This window comes from Bufo gargarizans, chromosome 4 (genome assembly GCF_014858855.1).
Source record: "Bufo gargarizans isolate SCDJY-AF-19 chromosome 4, ASM1485885v1, whole genome shotgun sequence".
NCBI classification, from domain to species: domain Eukaryota; kingdom Metazoa; phylum Chordata; class Amphibia; order Anura; family Bufonidae; genus Bufo; species Bufo gargarizans.
In genome coordinates, this window is record NC_058083.1 from 469,372,534 (window position 1) to 469,393,383 (window position 20,850).

Genomic DNA, 20,850 nt, shown 5'->3' on the forward strand with positions numbered 1-20,850 from the left:
GCACAGTATCTATTTGTAACTTAGTATCAAACCATCGAGGGAGTTCCGAATCGCTTTCTTAGATATCCCTTATATCTTTTGCTGGCAATGATTGTTCTATTCCTCTTAATAGACACCTAATTGCTTCTTATTTTCTTAACATATAGTTTGTTATATAAGGCCCCTCCTGATTACCCTATTGCTCAGGGTGTGTCCTTACAGAGCCTGTTACGGGCTACTGTCAGACTGTGCAGGGGTACAAGGAAAATGGTAACACCCAGTTGTCCGAATTATTTCATGGGAAATCTTCCTCTGAAGAAGCGACAGGTCTAATGGGGTTTATTATTCTCTTAGGAAGTTCAAATATGGCTTGCATTATTTCAAGAGTCGTGGTGATTATGAGGGATGATCAGCTTTGTAAGAGTACTTTCACACTAGCGTTTTTCTTTTCCGGCGCTGAGTTCTGTCCTAGGGGCTCAAATCCGGAAAAGAACTGATCAGTTTTATCCCCATGCATTCTGAATGGAGAGCAATCCGTTCAGGAGGCATCAGGATATCTTCAGTTCAGTCTTTTTGACCGATCAGGCTTTTCAGAAAACCGTAGCATGTTGTATTTTTACCTCCGGCCAAAAATCCGGAACACTTTGACTGAACACCGGATCCTGTCTTTTTCCCATTGACTTGCATTAACGTTGTGTGTTCAGTCAAACCGAATCTGGCTTTTGCATGTTAAACCCGAATAAAAGTTAAAGTCCATAAATGGCGGATCCGTTTTTTCCAATGCATTTTTTCAAATGTAAATCAGTTTTCACATGTTTTTCCGGATCCGGCGGGCAGTTCCGGCGACGGAATTGCACGCCGGATTCAAACAACGCTAGTGTGAAAGTACCCTAAGAGATTCCATTGGCCTTTAAAAGGGCTTTTCCAAGATTTTCTTTCTGATGACCTAACCTCTGAATAGGTCATCAGTATCTGATCAGTGGGGGTCCGACAGCCAGGACACCCGCTGATCAGCTCTTTGAGAAGGCAGTGGCTCTCCAGGGGGTGCCGCAGCCTTCTCTCTGTTTTCCCTAGGCTGAGTGACAACAGGTTCATCGATCACGTGGTCTAGAGGCTGAGCGCGATACCAAGCACAGCCGCTATACAATGTACAGCCCTGTGTATGGTCACAGGAGCACCGCTGCCTTCTCAAACAGCTGATCGGCAGGGGTCCCAGATGTCAGACTCCCACCGATCAGATACTGATGATTAGGGATGAGCAAATCTATTTTTGATGAAACATCCGAAGTCAATTCGCATAAAACTTTGTTGTACTACTGTACGGAGCAGGAGCTCTGTACAGTATTAGAATGTATTGGCTCCGATGAGCCAAAGTTATTACTTTGCGAAGTCTCGCAAGACTTCACATAATAACTTCATAAATCAATTTTTACTGTAAAAAAACATTTCCCAAACTCTGTTTCGGTTCTAAGTGGTACCGCCTCCGTACAGTATTAGATCGAAGTTTTACGCGAATCGACTTCGGATGTTTCATCCCTACTGATGACCTATCCAAAAGTTTTCTTTTTATTATGCATGAAAGAAGAATACAACAGACTACGCCGTCCAAAAGCAACGGGAACCTGGTGGAGCGCACATAGAGCCTTCTCTTTGTCTTGCATACATTTATTTATCCTTTCATTTTACTTTACTTGTTTATACTATAGATATTCCTCGAGATGCTTGTTTTGGTCCAGTGGAGGCCCATCTGTGATTGCCTCAACATTCTCCTAAATTAATCATCAGAATCTGTGAGCACATGGACCGTTTGATGGAAGAATTCCCTTTAATCCCAATCACACATGCTGGGCTTTTTGTTTGTGAAGCTCTACTATAAAGCCCCTCTACATGTTATGTTAGGGAACTGCAAGATCAGCAATCATCGGATATGCACTGCTATGGCAGATATGACTGGCCTCGAAACGCGCAGCAAGTGTTAACCCTTTACATTCCGCACGCATCCAAACCCTCTGGATCATAATGTTTCGGTAAGAAAAGCTTGTGATGCTCTAATGTGCCCCTTATACAATGCTCACGTCTGTCTTGATTGCACAATACTTCTGAGGAACCTGCTGATATTGGGAAGGAGAGGCCGATGTACCATTCATGATGTGCACCCAACAAGTATGCCAGTGTTCTACCAATCAGTGCTTCTGTTTATCTATCTATGGCATATCTATCTATCTATCTATGGCATATCTATCTATGGCATATCTATCTATGGCATATCTATCTATCTATCTATGGCATAGCTATCTATCTATCTATGGCATAGCTATCTATGGTATATCTATCTATCTATCTATGGCATATCTATCTATCTATCTATGGCATAGCTATCTATGGCATATCTATCTATCTATCTATGGCATATCTATCTATCTATCTATCTATCTATGGCATATCTATCTATCTATGGCATAGCTATCTATGGCATATCTATCTATGGCATATCTATCTATCTATGGCATATCTATCTATCTATCTATCTATCTATCTATGGCATATCTATCTATCTATGGCATATCTATCTATCTATGGCATATCTATCTATCTATGGCATATCTATCTATCTATCTATGGCTTATCTATCTATCTATCTATGGCATATCTATCTATCTATCTATGGCATATCTATCTATATCTATGGCATATCTATCTATATCTATGGCATATCTATCTATATCTATGGCATATCTATCTATATCTATGGCATATCTATCTATATCTATGGCATATCTATCTATATCTATGGCATATCTATCTATATCTATGGCATATCTATCTATATCTATGGCATATCTATCTATATCTATGGCATATCTATCTATATCTATGGCATATCTATCTATATCTATGGCATATCTATCTATATCTATGGCATATCTATCTATATCTATGGCATATCTATCTATATCTATGGCATATCTATCTATCTATCCATGGCATATCTATCTATCTATCTATCTATCCATGGCATATCTATCTATCTATCTATCTATCTATCCATGGCATATCTATCTATCTATCTATCTATCCATGGCATATCTATCTATCTATCTATCTATCCATGGCATATCTATCTATCTATCTATCTATCCATGGCATATCTATCTATCCATGGCATATCTATCTATCTATCCATGGCATATCTATCTATCTATCCATGGCATATCTATCTATCCATGGCATATCTATCTATCCATGGCATATCTATCTATCTATCTATCCATGGCATATCTATCTATCTATCTATCCATGGCATATCTATCTATCTATCTATCCATGGCATATCTATCTATCTATCTATCCATGGCATATCTATCTATCTATCTATCCATGGCATATCTATCTATCTATCTATCCATGGCATATCTATCTATCTATCTATCCATGGCATATCTATCTATCTATCTATCCATGGCATATCTATCTATCTATCTATCCATGGCATATCTATCTATCTATCCATGGCATATCTATCTATCTATCTATCCATGGCATATCTATCTATCTATCCATGGCATATCTATCTATCTATCTATCCATGGCATATCTATCTATCTATCCATGGCATATCTATCTATCTATCTATCCATGGCATATCTATCTATCTATCCATGGCATATCTATCTATCTATCTATCTCATGGCATATCTATCTATCTATCTATCCATGGCATATCTATCTATCTATCTATCTATCTATGGCATATCTATCTATCTATCTATCCATGGCATATCTATCTATCTATCTATCTATCTATCTATCCATGGCATATCTATCCATCTATCTATCTATCTATCCATGGCATATCTATCTATCTATCTATCTATCTATCCATGGCATATCTATCTATCCTATGCATATCTATCTATCCATGGCATATCTATCTATCCATGGCATATCTATCTATCCATGGCATATCTATCTATCCATGGCATATCTATCTATCCATGGCATATCTATCTATCCATGGCATATCTATCTATCCATGGCATATCTATCTATCTATCTATCTATCTATCCATGGCATATCTATCTATCTATCTATCCATGGCATATCTATCTATCTATCTATCCATGGCATATCTATCTATCTATCTATCCATGGCATATCTATCTATCTATCCATGGCATATCTATCTATCTATCCATGGCATATCTATCTATCTATCCATGGCATATCTATCTATCTATCCATGGCATATCTATCTATCCATCTATCTCATTATTGCAATTTAATCTGGTGTATGCACCATTTATTATTATAATTATAATTATCTATCCCATAGCTATTTCCCTGTATAATCTATCTATCCTTATCTCTATGTATATAGCTTCCTATCTATCGATCCATCCATGTAGTCTATCTATACTGTCTATCCATCTAATCTATTTTTTCTATCTAGTATAATATCTTTCTGCATTATACGCACACAAATGATAGCACCAAGCTCTGAATAGTGATAAAGAAGAAGATAAAACCATTCGTACCGTGTTACCCATCATAGTATAGGACTTTCCAGAACCAGTCTGTCCATAGGCAAATACGCAGGCATTATAGCCCTCAAATGCAGACTTGAGGACATCCGTGCCAAGATCCCTGAAAACCTAGAAAATACAATATTGAATTATTTTATAATTGTTTACTGCACGTGAACATCTTTACATTCTCTGAAGTTGATCGTACACATTCCAAAAACTGCACCACACCTCCATGTTGCAGCTTGTTTTTGGAGGAAAATTGGTATGATTCTGTAATCCTGGACAAGCCCTTTGAGTGCTTTTATCGGAGCAGAACTTCTGCCTGGTAACAAGTGCCGATGACGATACAGCACGTCGATTAATGCTCGTTATGTACAAATCATTAAAGGGGTTTCCCGGGATTTTAATATTGATGGCCTATCCTCAGGATCAGCGGGGGTTCGACACCCTGCATCCCCGCCGATCCGCTGGTTAAAGAGAAGGCCGAACTCCTTGCGAGCACTGCCTTCCCGGAAAGCCCTTTTAAACACAGGGAGATGTGATGCCGACTAACCAGTATTTTTATGCTTGCATAAGCTATCCACATCCCTTCGTACACATGCGCACTTGGATCAGAATGCATGTGTTCTGCATAAAGCGAGAGGAGTAAACCTCTCCCAGAGACCTCCAATGGTGGCTTGTCCCCCATGAACAAAAGCATCAGGCATGTTGAAATCCAACTTTTCGAACCTTCTTCCCTCAACATCTCTTTTGGAGTTAAAAGGGTTTTCCGGTAATATTGATTGTTAAGCAAGTGCCGCAGCCTGCCCCTGAATTAGAAGATTCATACTTACCTGCTCCGCACCGCTCTGGGCCTCCACTTACTCCATCTTCTGGTTCCCACACAGTTTACATTCGGTGGTGCATGGGCATTGGGCATGGTGACATACACTGCTCCAGCGGTGACGTGGCCACAAGCAGCACATGGAGCCAATCATTACCATCAGAGGTAAACAGTGTGAGGACCGGAGCAGTGTGGAGTAGGTAAGTATGAATCTTCTGTTTCTGGGCACAGGCTGCGGGCACTTGCTTAAAGGGTTTCTGTGATGAGAAATTACGTTATGTAGCTGACTGACATTAGCGATGGGCTACCGCAGTACATAACCGTATGCTTTATAACTCCCTGCTGCCGCTGCCGTTCTCTTAAAATAAAGACTTTTTAAATATGCTAATGAGTCTCTAGGTGCTATTAGGGCGTTGCTTCAGCACCTAGAGGCTCGGTCTACGCACCCTTTGGCACGCCGGCTTCCTCACTGCACCTGAGCCAAAGGAAGGAAGCCGGCAGCAGGAGCGCCTCCTTCACTCACTACACCTGCACCGAATACTAAATGGGACGGCGCAGGCGCTGGATTTACAGGACACTAAGGAGAACTCGAAAGTCAATCAACTGGACCTGGGCGTGCCGAAGGGTGCGTAGACCGGGCCTCTAGGTGCTGAGGCAACGCCCTAATAGCACCTAGAGGCTCATTAGCATATTTTAAAAGTCTTTATTTTAAGAGATCGGCGGCAGGCAGGGAGTTATAAAGCCCACGGTTATGTACTGCGGTAGCCCATCGCTAATGTCAGTCAGCTACAGAACGTTATTTCTCATGACAGAAACCCTTTAAAAATCAATTTTGCATTTATGTCAGAAAGCCCCTATACACATTAGGCTACTTTCACATCTGTGCTTTTCTTTTCCGTCATAGGATCTCAATAGCGGCGGAAAACGCTTCCATTTTGTCCCCATTCATTGTCAATAGTGACAAAACTGAACTGAAGAGAACAGAATGCACTCCGTTTCATTTCATTGCGTTCCCCGTTTCTCTGACGCAAAAGAAAACGGATCCGTCCTCTATTGACTTACAATAGTTTTAGTGACGGACCCGTCATGGCTATTTTAGAGATAATACAACCGGATCCGATCAGAAAGGATGCAAACGGTTGTAATATTATGATGGAAGCGCTTTTGCTGATCCCAGACGGATCCATCAAAAACGCAGACATGAAAGCAGGCTTAGGCTACTTTCACATTGGCGTTTTAGTTTACCGGTATTGAAATGCGTCATAGGGGCTCAATACTGAAGAAAAAAAACACTTCCGTTTTTTCTCAATTCATTGTCAATGGGGACAAAACTGAACAGAACGGAGTGCTCCAAAATACATTCCATTCCGTTTAGTTGTGTTCCCATACTGGAGAGCAAACCGCAACATATTGTAGTTTGCTTTCCATCCTGGGATGCGGAGCAAGATGGATCCGGCATGACCCCCCAATGCAAGTCAATGGGTACAGATCCGTTTTCTCTGACTCAATCTGCCACAATAGAAAACGGATCCGTCCCCCACTGACTTTCAATGGAGTTCATGCCGGATCCGTCTTGGCTATGTTAAAGATAATACAACCAGATCAGTTTTCTCTATGTTAAAGATAATACAACCAGATCAGTTCATAACTAATGCAGACGGTTGTATTATCAGTAACGGAAGCGTTTTTGCTGAACCCTGCCGGATCCAGCAAAAACACTAGGCTTAGATGGTCGACTATTTTCATACATTTATCAAACTTGCATCGATCATTTCAAAAATAAAAGGGTGGGATGTCCTTTGCAATTTATACAAAACTTCAATCCATAAACACGCTCCAAAGCTTCCATTCAGCGGCCAGCCTCATGGCCACACAGGGCAGCTTCTTCTGCAGGATTTGCAGAGGGTGAAATCCTTGTTGGACACAAGCAGTGTACACTGACATGCTGAAGATTTACGAGGTGCACTGCAGATTTATTTTAACAGCCTGTGGACGAGACATCTAAAAATCTCATCCCAAAATACTGCCGCTAACAGGCAGCGTTTATGCCATGTGTGAACATACCCTGAAGATGACCATATACTATATATTTTTTGGTCATCACTGAGAGCAGCATAAGGGAGGGACAGGCATGCTGATTTCAGTGGTCTGCCATCTACCAGCTATTGTAGTGGTTTCCGAGAGCTCACTGGGTAATGCTGGCAGAGAAGAGTAGGGCGCTGCCAGAGAAGAGTCCGGTGTGCTCATGAGATTTGGCCCAGCCGCCGCTTATAAGCAACTTTTTTTCTAATCAAAGGCTGCTGCAGGTGAGAGGGGGAGCTCATGAATAAGCCGGACTCTTCTCTGGCAGCGCCTGACTCCTCTCTGGCGCACGCTGCCAGTGCTCCAAGTTCGATTTAGTAGAACAGTGGGAAGTCCATTTTTGTGGAAAAAATATGGATCTTAGGCTGGGAACTTTAAAGTGACCCTGGAAGAAAACAAAAGTGGCCTCAATGTTGTAGGTGGGTCCAAACTGACAAAACGTGGGGCAACACAGGTAAATGGGGCCAATACAAGTTGGCAGGATCAGTAATACCATCCCACAGAAACAAATACCACAGTGGGGCACAAAATACCTCCCCAGCAGCTGTCCCTCTGTGGTGGCCATCAATAGCTGCCACGTTCTGTCCTCCTCCATTTGCCTCTAATATAGATATGGAGCAGGCGGCTTGGGAGGTGAGATATGGGCCACAGCACAAAGCCGGTCCTATCTTCAGCATGCTGCCTGGATTTCCTCTATTAATGACCCCTAGTGTCCCCCCGTAGTATGTAACCAGCCAGCCGGCCCACTGGGAAAATTCCCTGTATGGTTTATGGCCAGTCCTTCCCTGATCTTCGGATACATCCATATGACGCCCATCTGAAACCAGCATGACAGGAGAGATCCGTATGAGAACTGAAAACTAAGGAGATTTCAGCTGCAGGAATTTAGTCTTTTGCTAACTTTACTCTAGAACAGGGGAGCCTGGCATCCTCTCTAGATACAGGTGCAGCATTAAACATACAAAATTAAACAATAACCCATGGAAATGATATCACTTTCGGCCAAACATTTACTAAGAAGCCCGAATTTTCCCTGAAGAGAAGCTGAATATGAATATTATTTCTTTCCATTTCTGTATCTCTTCTCCGGCCTTCACAATAAATTCAAAGCCTCCAGCTTGCCAAAATTCCTGTAAAACCCAAGCTCCCGTCAGACAATAAGCACATTCTGCGAGCAGCTACTAAATAAAAGGGCCATCAGTGAGTAGAAGGCAGCGCGGCCAGATTATTGCAGGTTTCCACATCGCGACTTCATTAAAATGAAATGCCCAGAAAGAAATAAAGAGGATGGATGGCAGGCTCGGAAAACGTCTTACCCGTTCTTGAGACACATAGTTGGAGTTTTTACAATCTGCCGAGAAGAAGGAGAAGTCATAGGTGAATACTTTTGTGCGATCTCGACTGGAGTCCCCGGTGATCCCATCAGGCAACTGCACAAAACAAATGCAAAATTAGAGGGGGTAGACCGGAGGATGAGGCGTATTCATGGCGCGTTATTTACACTCAATCTCCCCGATCGCCCTCCGCAAAAGTTTCAATAACAATTTTATGAAATCCTAAACTCCCAAGCGGCAGGGGGAAGATTAATTAAAACGTGGAACAGGGAAGACTTCTTTGCCGCAAGGATTTATACAAACAAAAATTAAATAAATTCCAGTTAAGACAAAGAGAAGAGACTGGCAGCGCCAGCTACAGCATTCTACAGGGGGGGGGGGCGGGGGGGGGGGGGGTGAAGAAGGTACTGCTGGTATTTCTGATCGGCAAAGACGACTCAAGGCTAAGGATAGGATTATTATAATGCATTGTCCTTACAGGAATTGTATTGTATCACTAGAAACCAAACTGCTTCTTAAAGGGGTTATCCAAGAAATGATAACCAGGTCATCATTATCACATCGGTGGGGGGGTCCGAGTCCCTGCACCCCCGCTAATCAGCTGTTCCAGGGAGCCCTACATAGTACAGCCGCTATGCTTGGCATTGAAGCTCAGCACCAGTCACTTCAATGGTGCTGAGCTGCAACTAGGCCATGTGACCAATTTATGGCGACGTCACAAGGAATAGAACGAGGCCGCGACGCTCACGGAGCGCCCAGCCTCTCCTAACAGCTGATCAGTGAGGGTCCCGAGTGTCAACCCTCGTTGATCTGATATTGATGACCTATCCTGAGGATAGGTCATCAATACTATTTCCAGGATGACCCCTTTAATCTTATGCCGCTTCATTTCTTTCTACACCTCCAGGCTTTGTTGACAAGCTGCGGCAATGACGTTGCTGTACATGGCACGTGACCGCTGCAGCCAATCATTGGCCTCAGCAGTTTACAGCACCCGACTGCTGAGGGCAGTGATTGGCTGCAGCAATCACGTGCCATTGCCAATTACTGGCCTCAGCGGTTTACGGCACCAGACTACTGAGGCCCCATTAACCCCATTATAAGTCAACGGGTTCCAGCAGGTGCTGTTGGTGTCCATCCTGTGATGGACTTGTCACAACTGATATTCCGTTTTTCTGCTTCTATGAAGGAACAAAAAAAATGTCCAGATGCAGATTTGATGCCAGAACAAATATTTGTTTTCAGGTGAAATTCCCAATAGTGAACAATGCACAATGTAGGTGCTTTGCAAGTTATCCAGTGTTAACGAGGCCTTGTCTTATTTTCAGTCCAGCCGTCCACTAGATGCAACCAATGCAAACTCTGTAGGTTGTCAGCCCCTAGATACAGTATGATCAAAACTGCTTCCATTCACTGAATACAAACAGAATACTAAGGGTCCATTCACAGGTCCACAAATTGCGGCCCGCACATGGCCGACACTATAATAGAAATGCCTTTTCTTGTCCGTGGCTGCGGACAAGAATAGGACATGTTCTATTATTTTGTGGGGCCGCGGAACGGAAGTGCGGATGTGGACAGCACACTGTGTGCTGTCCGCATCTTTTCCGGCCACACTGAAATTGAATGGGTCCTCACCGGTTCCGCAAAATTGCAGAACGGATGCGGACCTATTTTGCGGACGTGTGAATGGACCCTTAAAAAGGTTATGTACACCGTTGGAAGCAATTTTTTTATGATTGCATTTTACTCATTTTGGGCAAAAAAAAAATGTCTATTAGTCTTTACTAGAAATGTTCAGCCATTTCTAAGATACAGGGTTAACAAGTAGTCTGCTTGCATGCTGTCACAGTCTGTTTTCTTTGAATCCCCTTATCTGACGGCTCATGTGTAGCCCTTATCTTTGATCTACTGACCAGAAAAAACACATCATACTGTTACACATTACATCTAGCAGTTTCCTAAATGTATCTTTCCAAAGAAAGCCGTGTGATAATGAGGTTGGGATCACACTACCGTCACCATCGCTGTTCCATCAGAATTGACAGGCAGAATAACATGGCGCACTGCACTAACTTTCCCATCAAAATGACGGAGCCGCGTCTCCGTGCATTACAATCTATGTGCATACAGTCGGCGTGTGTCGCCCGAAACATCGCTCTTCAGCTGTGTGTAATATTCGTGTGGATGCTGCTATATGGAAACGCCGAGTGCACGTGGATTGTAATGCACAAAGACGCAGCAGTCCGAACATGTCAGAAAGGAATATGTAACATATTACTGATTTTTATGTTTTTAGGGAATATCTAAAGGATTTATGAATCTATGTTGGTCCATGGAATACACGTGTGAATGTGCAGGTTTAATAGGCAGCTGGTAGAGCTGCGGTGTATGAGGAACTTGCAACATTTTCTATATTTTGGTACCCAATATAATACAACCATCTCTATCAGGCACCATTGGTATCCGTTATGCGACTGATCCAGCCCTGCCAAAGTGGTTTACATAATAACGGAAACCATGACAGCCATGTAAATAGCCTTAAATGGATTTCCCCATTAAAAGGGGCTGTCTCATTATAACTGTCTGAACGGCGTTGTGGTCCGACCGCTGGGGACCCTGCTGATCACAAGAACAGCAGCCCATGCTCCCCGACAGGCATGCATGTCCACCACTCCATGGGACTGCTGGAGATAGCCAAGTACAAGCACTCAGCTATCTCCGGCACCCCCATAGTGCTGAATGGAGCAGCATCGCGCATGTGTGACCGCCGCTTCATTCAGGCAAGGGAGCATCGGGTCCCATTCCTGTGACCAGCACCGGCCCCACCAGTCAGACCCCCATGATCAGACACTTATCCTCTATCCTGTGAAGCCCTTTAAGAACTTCTCCCCATTGATCATGAGAACGGGTGAATGATGGCGATATCAGAGGTCGCAAAGAAGGAATGGAGTAGTAGTAGTCAAGCGTGCGCACCACTGCTCCATTCAACAGGAGACTCGGCGACCCACGTTCCTGTGATTGGTGAGGGTCCGAGATCATATATTTATCACTCATCCTGTGAATATGTGATAAAAGTTGATCGTGGGCCAACCCCTTTAAAACGATCGGCTTTAGCCCAACTTTTGCACGGTTAAGAAAGCCAACTCTGTACAGCGATATATCCCCAGCTCCCAAATCACTACAACGCCAAGAAGATCTGCCTTTCAGGGCTGTAATAAAACCTGGAGATACATTACATTTTATAGACACAGATTTATCTGAAAAACTGGATGTCCAAAAGGGAGGGGGAGGAGGTTGTCGCTGTGTAGCTATTCGATGTAGTGAGATTTTTAACCACATATCCCCAGCTCCAATATATGTATAGGTTGTGTGGACAGACTGCACACATCCACAGCGCACGCAGAATAGCCGAGCTATATTATCATTCTGAAGGCCGTTATATGCACATATTAATTCCACCTTGACTGGACGTAATCATAATAAAAAGGCATGCAGGCATATTACAGCATATTAACTTCTCAGAAGATGAAACCCTGGGGTCTCGCTAAAAGCGCGCCATACATCACCAGTAAGCATTGCATCACACTTGCCTTTATATTGGTAATCGCTGTTTTCTTGCCTTCTATTTCAATAATAAATTTAGCCTCCAGATCCTTCTCCCTAAAGAACACATAAAAGAGAGTGTTAAGAGCGATACCATAGTTTTCTTTGGAAACGCTTGCATACAAAACCTCAAGGCGCATTCATACAAGTATAGCAAAGAAAATACATTTAATAATCTTATATTACATTATATACACACAGAGGTAGCATAACCGGTAAATCAGGCACACAGAAAACATGTGATTGTAATGTGCAATGATTTCCCTAAGGTAAGCAATAGAGCTGAAAGACAAAAAAAAAAAATAAAAAATTATAAATAAATTATAAATATATTGAGAAAAAAAATGAAATCCCTCTTTATTCACCCATGTGGCAATGGCGACGTTTCGGCTCTGCACTAGAAAGGCTCTGTGACTAAAGAGGGATTTCATTTTTTATCCTGAAGTGCTGCCCTTTTCTCAACTTGCATTTGTGGGATTGGCTTTTCCCTGTGTGGGCCGTGCACCCATACCCATCAGTAGGCTGTGCTGCCATTTTTTTTATATATTATATATATACACACACACATAAATCTTACCATTTTTGAGGAGTATTTTTACCCAAGGAGGAGTACGAAAGTTGCAGTAATTCAAATACATAATACTTAGGCCTACACTTGTTCACATCGGGACGTCCGTCACAGATTCTGGCAAAAAAGCCTAGAATGCAGGACTTTTTTTCCTGAACGGAAACCGAACGGACTTCATTATAGTCAATGGAGTCTGCTCAGCTCCGTTCCTGTCAGTTAGGTGCCCGATCCAGCACTTCCATTATTTTTGCTGTTCTGCTCATATAACAGAGCAGAACAACAAAAAATTAATCGTGGCGGTGTGACCGTGCTCTCCCGTCAGTATCTCCAACATACAGCCCCGTGTAAATAACACTGCTCCCCTCCCTTAAGGATAGAGTTAATAAGCCCCTGCGGGGGTCTGGAGCAAATGCACAGCAGGTTATTATAGCCAAGTGATAACGTACAGGGAAGATACAGTATATTGGACTGTACTAGCCTAGAGGAGGAGAGGGGCTGTGGCCACTGCACCACCAATGAAGATAACTCTCTAATTCATTCATATACAGGAGGCAGGAGCTGGCTGCAGAATCACCTAGCCAGCACCCGACCTCTATGAGCAGTAGCTGCAATCTGCGGTAGTTAACCCCTCAAGTGCCGCACCCCAACCCAGTATTTATCATTGGTGGTGCAGTGCGCCCCCCCAACCCCAGTATTAATCATTGGTGGTGCAGTGCGCCCCCCAGTATTAATCATTTGTGGCAGTGGCCACATAATCCCCTCTCCCCTCCTCCTCAGTGGAAGTTCCGATCGGAGCCCCAGCAGTGTAACACAACACACACCAAAATATTCATGATAAATGAAAAAAAGATTTACACAAAAAAAATTAAATACACGTTTTGAGCAGATTTGTGTAGGAATTTTAATTTTTTTTCAAAAATGAAAATTCACAGAATATCGATAGAAATTATCGGCTATCGGCCTGAAAGTTCACAGATTATCAGTATCGGCCCTAAAAAGAAAAATCAGATCGGTCGATCCCTACCCCACAGCCCTATAAAAAGGCTCTCAGAGGCTACTTTTAGGTATCGCACCACTTGGTGAGAGATCGTTGACTGCTAGACATGCCTCTACAATGCACTTGAAAACATTTTGCCCAGTTGACAGACTTTAAGAGTGGATGCATCATTGGACTGAGAGAAGCAGGACGGTCCTTTCGTCGAGTTGCCCACGATCTAGATCGTTCTGACCTAGCGGTCATTACACACCGTTGTCTTTGCCCAGACCATTTCCAGGTTCTTAGGAGAATGAACTTTGGAGTCACAGTGCCCATTACGTGTCCTGCCATTGAAAGACAGACACTGCAACTTCGTTTGCAGTGGTGTCATGAAGGAGAAGCTTGGACTGGTGTGGACTGGAACCGTATCATCTTTAGTGATGAATCCAGGTTCTGTTTGGAATCAGACGATAGTCCGGTATGAGTATGGAGGCCTCGTGGTTTAGACAGTTAGCCACACAGCAGCAAGTCAACAAGTATGAGGAATGAGAGTATTGCAGGTGCTACATTCTTCTAAATAGCATGAAGGAAAGGATCATTATTGTGTACATCTACATAGGACATAAGTTAAAAAAAATTGGAGGCAGGAAGGGGTTAACACAATAATGCTGGGTTCACATCACTGTTTCCTTTTACATTATTCAGATCCGTCAGAAGAACAGAACATTAAAAGAAATATATATTCTGAACAGCTCTTATGCACATTTTGTATCTGTTTTGTCAATTTCCGTCTGAGATCCACTAAGTACCAGTACTTTGTGGAGGCCTTTCCCCCCCCCCCCCTTCTAAAATAATGGACCTCAGACGGAAATGGCTAAAATGCATACATTTTTGTTTTGTTTTCTGTTCTTCTGATGGATCAGAAGAACGGAAAGCTAAACGGTGATGTGAACCCGGACTTTTACCTACTGAGTAACGTTGTGCTTTACAGCGGTAATTACAGAGTAAATAAGGAGGGAAAGCGAACAAAGGGACAAATCCACAGGACATAAAAACTATGGAGATTGATACTCCAACCACAGTATAACAACAATATGGAAATGGGGTTGAACTTTAGATTTACGTTGTTCGTTGCTACAGACACAAGTGTCAATTTTCACATCAAATCAGAACAGCTTACATAAACCGTGGGAGTCCGCCATACTGTATTAGCCTCATAAAACATCTCAGCGATTATTACAGCTGCAGTATAATCGCTCTGATAAGCGCCAACAGTCCTTCTTCATACAAAGAAGACAAACACTTCAATGGACCAGATACATTCACCACATGAATGGGTTGTCCGAGATCTAAAACAATTTAGCAGTGGCCAGCCATGGGCTGAAAAAATAAATTAAAAAATAACACTACTCACCTTGTCGAAGGCTTCCAGCTCCAGTGTAATGCGCCTTTGGTCCCCACTGGACTAGAAGTGTCACGAGCTGTCTATATGGACATTACAGCCGCCAGCCAATAAATGGCCTCAGTGGTGACATGAGTAGGAATGGCATATCACCGCTGAGGACATTGACTGGCCAGCAGCAGTAAAGTGGATGTAGATGGCATGTCAAACTTCTAGTGCTACAGGGACCAGAAGCTGCTGAGATAGTAGGTTCAGTGTTGGGAACAGAAGGCTTCGACTAGGTAAGAAGATTTTTTTTTTTCAGCCCATGCCTGGCCATAGCTAAAAAAATTTAGATCTTGGACAACCTCTTTAAATATTGTGACATGAATGCTGCACGCTGTGAATCAGGGATGAGCAGATCGATTCATCTCAGTAGCAAGAGCTCTTCACCTAGGAGCGGCTGTCCCCGCAGATGAAGAAGTACCTACCTGCCTGTTAATTAATAAACTATCTGGGCCTTCCACCAGGTGCACAAGCTATTCGGCTTCGGGAGCAGTGACTGAGCATATAGAGCTATACTTCCAGGCAGAGGCGCAAGCGCAGTTGCTGCTACCAAAGCCAAAATTAGCATTTGGCTCCTGCGTTGCTACTCGGAGAAGCAGCACAGAGGCCAGATTGTCAAGGTTGGGCAAGATGTCTGGCCTCTTTCAATCAACAGACAGGTGGTCGCTTCTTCAGCTTTGGGGGCAGCCTCTTGCAGGTGAAAAACTAGTGAGACAAATTGAATCGATTTGCTTATCCCTACTGTGTATAAGCTTATGAAACAGGCAAGTGTCTCAGGCTCCCATACCAAATATGAAAGGCACATTTTACATTTAACTACATGTGTACTGAAAGTACACTAGGTGATGCCATCATAGATCAGTAGTAGTTTATTTTTCAGTATTGTGCCTACCTCTGTGCTGCACCTTTGTTTTGATGCTGCTAGGGCTTGCAGGGGTGGATTTACTATGCAAAGCACTACAGCTCCCATGACTCCTCTCCCCTCTCACAGACATTGGGGTTCATTTACTCTGCTTTTGCACTGGCTTTGCTAGGGAGGATGTGCCTCCTCATAAATTAGTTGCATCTTCAACAGGCCATGCGCCTGGCTGGAGTAGTTTTTCGCCAACATTTACGCCTATTTCTGGCCGACACACCTTCAACATTCCTATGTGATGAACGAGGTGCAAAATTGCACATACACGTATCCCTTTTGCTCAAAAACAATACATGGCTGCTATAATTTATAATCATTATAATAAATGTATGATTCAACTATGGCTGGGGTCACTTATATTACATATTACCCATCCATAGAATAGCAATTAAAAGGGTTGCACCATTACATTTATCCTTTATCCAAAAGATAAGTCATAAGTATATGGTCAGTGGGGGTCCGACTGCTAGCGCTGTTTCGATCACAACAATGGAATGAAATGGCAGTCACCCATACACACTGCTGCTCCATTCAACTCTATGGGACTGCTAGAGATATCCAAGAACAACGGTCGGACTCCTGGCAATCAGTCACTTTTATCCCGTATCCTTTGTCATCAACACTGTATGCTTAATAACCGGGATAAGCAGAAGAGTCATACACAAAATTCTAGTTCTAATATATTTGTCCAGTTTTACAATAATTTCCCCATTAAATAGCTTAAAAAATTAAATAAATATTGCTAGCTTTCTGAATAAATGAGCAGAGTTCATTAATGTGGTTTTATGGTGCAGTCACAGTTAATAATTAGCTCCTGGTTACTTAACAATGTCAGTTCATGTACGGTAATTCTATCAGGATTTTCTTGCTGAGCAGTTTACCAGGCTACTCAACTGAGCCCTGGGATCAGGGCTCGGCAACCTCTGGCACTCCGGCTGTGGTGAAACTAAATTCCCATAATGCAGACTTACTCAGCTGTTCTCAAAACTCCTATAGAAGTGAATGGAACATGTTGGGCATTGTAGTTTAGCAACAGCTGAAGTGCTGGAGGTTGCTGATCCTGCTTCTCTACAGTGTTATCACATTTAACTTAACTATGTTTACTGAATGTGTATCAGGCGATGACATAACTACATGTGTGCTGAATGCGTACCAGGTGATGACATAGATCAGAAGTAGTTTATTTTTCATTATTAAGCCTACTTCTGTGCGGCAACTTTGTTTTGATGCTACTAGAGCTTGCAGTGGTGGATATACTATGCAAAGCACTACAGTTCTCATGATTCCTCTCCCCTCTCACAGACATTGACTCTATTACAGCTGCCTGAAAACCATCTGTGCCGACCAACAAATTCTTCTTGTTACCTAAGCAGAATATTGAATAGGGCATAACATTTGCTAAAGACTTAGGTATTACACAAGTGATATCATACTGCATCATCTGAGACTATACTTTATAGTGCATATTGCTCCATAGTACATAACTATAGGTACAATATGTGCTACGCATAGTGCCTCCTTACAGCACTGTATTAAACAGCTATTCGCTCCTATACAGAAATTTACATCTATATGCTTCCATATGAAATTGTAGACACAGAAAGGCACAGTTTCGCCACATATATTGCTAAAGGTATTTTAAAAAAAACTGTTATCGGTGGCAGGATCTGAAATTGTCATTTGTATAGACATTTCTGGCTAGCATATGGCTTTCATGGAATGTTAATGACGCTGTCTGCCCGGCAGAGAAGACTGTCTTCCCCCTCCCCATTGGGTTATCACGGATATCAGTGATCTATATAAAAAAAATATATATAATAATTACTAATAATTTGTTGTGGTTTGCAAAATCCTCCGTAAGGATGCACTGCCACGTAGCTTATTGTGTGCAGATTTTCTGACAGGCGTCAAATCCGCAGCATAACAAATCTTATCTTCACGCTCCAGAAATTGTCCATATGTAAACTGACATGTGCTGTACATTTTAAAATCCACAGCATGTCAATTCATTTTGTGGCTTCTCACTGCAGATTTCACTCCTTTCAATGCAAGGGGTAAAAAAAAAACACATCAAATCGGTATGTAATGCATGCGGATATAGCTGTGGACCGGACATGGATCTTCAGCAATATTCACTGCTGAATCGGCAGCAGAAATCTCCTCCCCATGTGCCTGTACATTAAAGGGCATCTGTCAGCAGATATGTACTTTTCACACTGGCTGACCTGCGACAGATGCCTTCAGCTGCCAAGCGCACATGTGTTGGTCCCATGCCCATATGTGCCCGCATTGATGAGAAAAAGTGATGTTTTAATATATGCAAATGAGCCTCTAGGAGCAACAGGGGTGTCGCCATTACTCCTACAGGCTCTGATCTCTCTGCAACTGCTGCGCCCTCTGCACTTTAATTCATAGGGCCAGACATGATCATGTTTTCACTGCCTGGTTCTATCAAAGTGTAGAAGGCGCAGCAGTTGCAGAGAGAGCAGAGCCTCATTTTTCTCAGCAATGCGGGCACATGTGAGCATGGAACCAACACAGATGTCCTCAGCTGCTAAGTGCACATGTAACAGGTCAGCCATTTTTATAGGTACAAATCTGCTCTTTGAAAGGACTGCTCATCCTGGGGGGTGTTCAGCAAAGTGGTAAGTTTGGGGAACACCTATAGCTTCAATCCTGATAATATAGAATGCTGCCCAGAGTTTACTTCTAAAAATGGCTGATACTCAACATCTGTATGATACGTTATGCTCACATCTGCGTTGGAGGCTCCTAACCAGATTCTGTCCCTTTCGATGGGAAAAAAAAGCACTACATGTGGCACTGTTTTCCTGTCAAATGAGAGACATCTCTGCAGAATCTGACCTCATTAATGTCAATGGGGGTCATTTATCAAACATTGGTGTTTTTGGCATGACAGTATGGCAGCTCTATTGTTCCCCTGAAAGGCCTAGATAAAGGTGGTCACAGAAGAGTATTACACCGATTAGTGTAATGTATAATGCTCTAATTGAGTCACTATAGGGAAGCTCTCTGGTCACAGTAATGGTCTGACAGAGAGTTAAGCGAGATTGTCTGCCGTTCTAAAAGTCCAAACAAAAAAGATTAATTAAGAGAGACCGGACCTAGAATATAAGGCTAGAACACTTCAGAAATTTTAACCGGAAAACCATCCACCATTTTATTTTAAAAAAAAGTATATATAATATATACACTCACCTAAAGAATTATTAGGAACACCATACTAATACGGTGTTGGACCCCCTTTTGCCTTCAGAACTGCCATAATTCTACGTGGCATTGATTCAACAAGGTGCTAATAGCATTCTTTAGAAATGTTGGCCCATATTGATAGGATAGCATCTTGCAGTTGATGGAGATTTGAGGGATGCACATCCAGGGCACGAAGCTCCCGTTCCACCACATCCCAAAGATGCTCTATTGAGATGAGATCTGGTGACTGTGGGGGCCATTTTAGTACAGTGAACTCATTATCATGTTCAAGAAACCAATTTTAAATGATTCGAGCTTTGTGACATGGTGCATTATCCTGCTGGAAGTAGCCATCAGAGGATGGGTACATGGTGGTCATGAAGGGATGGACATGGTCAGAAACAATGCTCAGGTAGCCCGTGGCATTTAAACGATGGCCAATTGGCACTAAGGGGCCTAAACTGTGCCCAGAAAACATTCCCCACACCATTACACCACCACCGCCAGCCTGCACAGTGGTAACAAGGCATGATGGATACATGTTCTCATTCTTTTTACGCCATTTCAATGTCTCAACAGAAATCGAGACTCATCAGACCAGGGAACATATTTCCATTCTTCAACAGTCCAATTTTGGTGAGCTTGTGCAAATTGTAGCCTCTTTTTCCTATTTGTAGTGGAGATGAGTGGTACCCGGTGGGGTCTTCTGCTGTTGTAGCCCATCCGCCTCAAGGTTGTGCGTGTTGTGGCTTCACAAATGCTTTGCTGCATACCTCGGTTGTAACGAGTGGTTATTTCAGTCAACGTTGCTCTTCTATCAGCTTGAATCAGTCGGCCCATTCTCCTCTGACCTCTAGCATCAACAAGGCATTTTCGCCCACAGGACTGCCGCATACTGGATGTTTTTCCCTTTTCACACCATTCTTTGTAAACCCTAGAAATTTTTGTGCGTGAAAATCCCAGTAACTGAGCAGATTGTAAAATACTCAGACCGGCCCGTCTGGCACCAACAACCATGCCACGCTCAAAATTGCTTAAATCGCCTTTCTTTCCCATTCTGACATTCAGTTTGAAGTTCAGGAGATTGTCTTGACCAGGACCACAACCCTACATGCATTGAAGCAACTGCCATGTGATTGGTTGACTAGATAATCGCATTAATGAGAAATAGAACAGGTGTTCCTAATAATTCTTTAGGTGAGTGTATATACACACACATGGAACCAGCAGCCGTGTCTCAACTGAAGCGGTTGTTGAGGAAGGACCAAATTGGGGCAGAGAGGCACAAGGAGGAATCAGTCACCAAGTTCTTTTGAAAATGGAGAACCTTTCTTATTACAAATTTTACTGCCACTGAACTCTGAGGTGGTCAGACCATT

At 42.8% G+C, this 20,850-nt stretch overlaps 1 protein-coding gene across 2 annotated transcripts in view; it reads right to left on the reverse strand.

The window, feature by feature from the left end:
* Nucleotides 1-20,850, reverse strand: part of KIF16B (kinesin family member 16B) — a 327,221-nt gene that overhangs the window by 290,215 nt on the left and 16,156 nt on the right. For both annotated transcript variants that reach the window (XM_044289350.1, XM_044289349.1), the window contains exons 2-4: nucleotides 12,339-12,408; nucleotides 8,728-8,841; nucleotides 4,516-4,632 (exon numbers count right to left, since the gene is read on the reverse strand). In XM_044289350.1, the coding sequence (XP_044145285.1) occupies nucleotides 4,516-4,632; nucleotides 8,728-8,841; nucleotides 12,339-12,408 (301 nt within the window). The remainder of the gene's footprint in view (nucleotides 1-4,515; nucleotides 4,633-8,727; nucleotides 8,842-12,338; nucleotides 12,409-20,850) is intronic.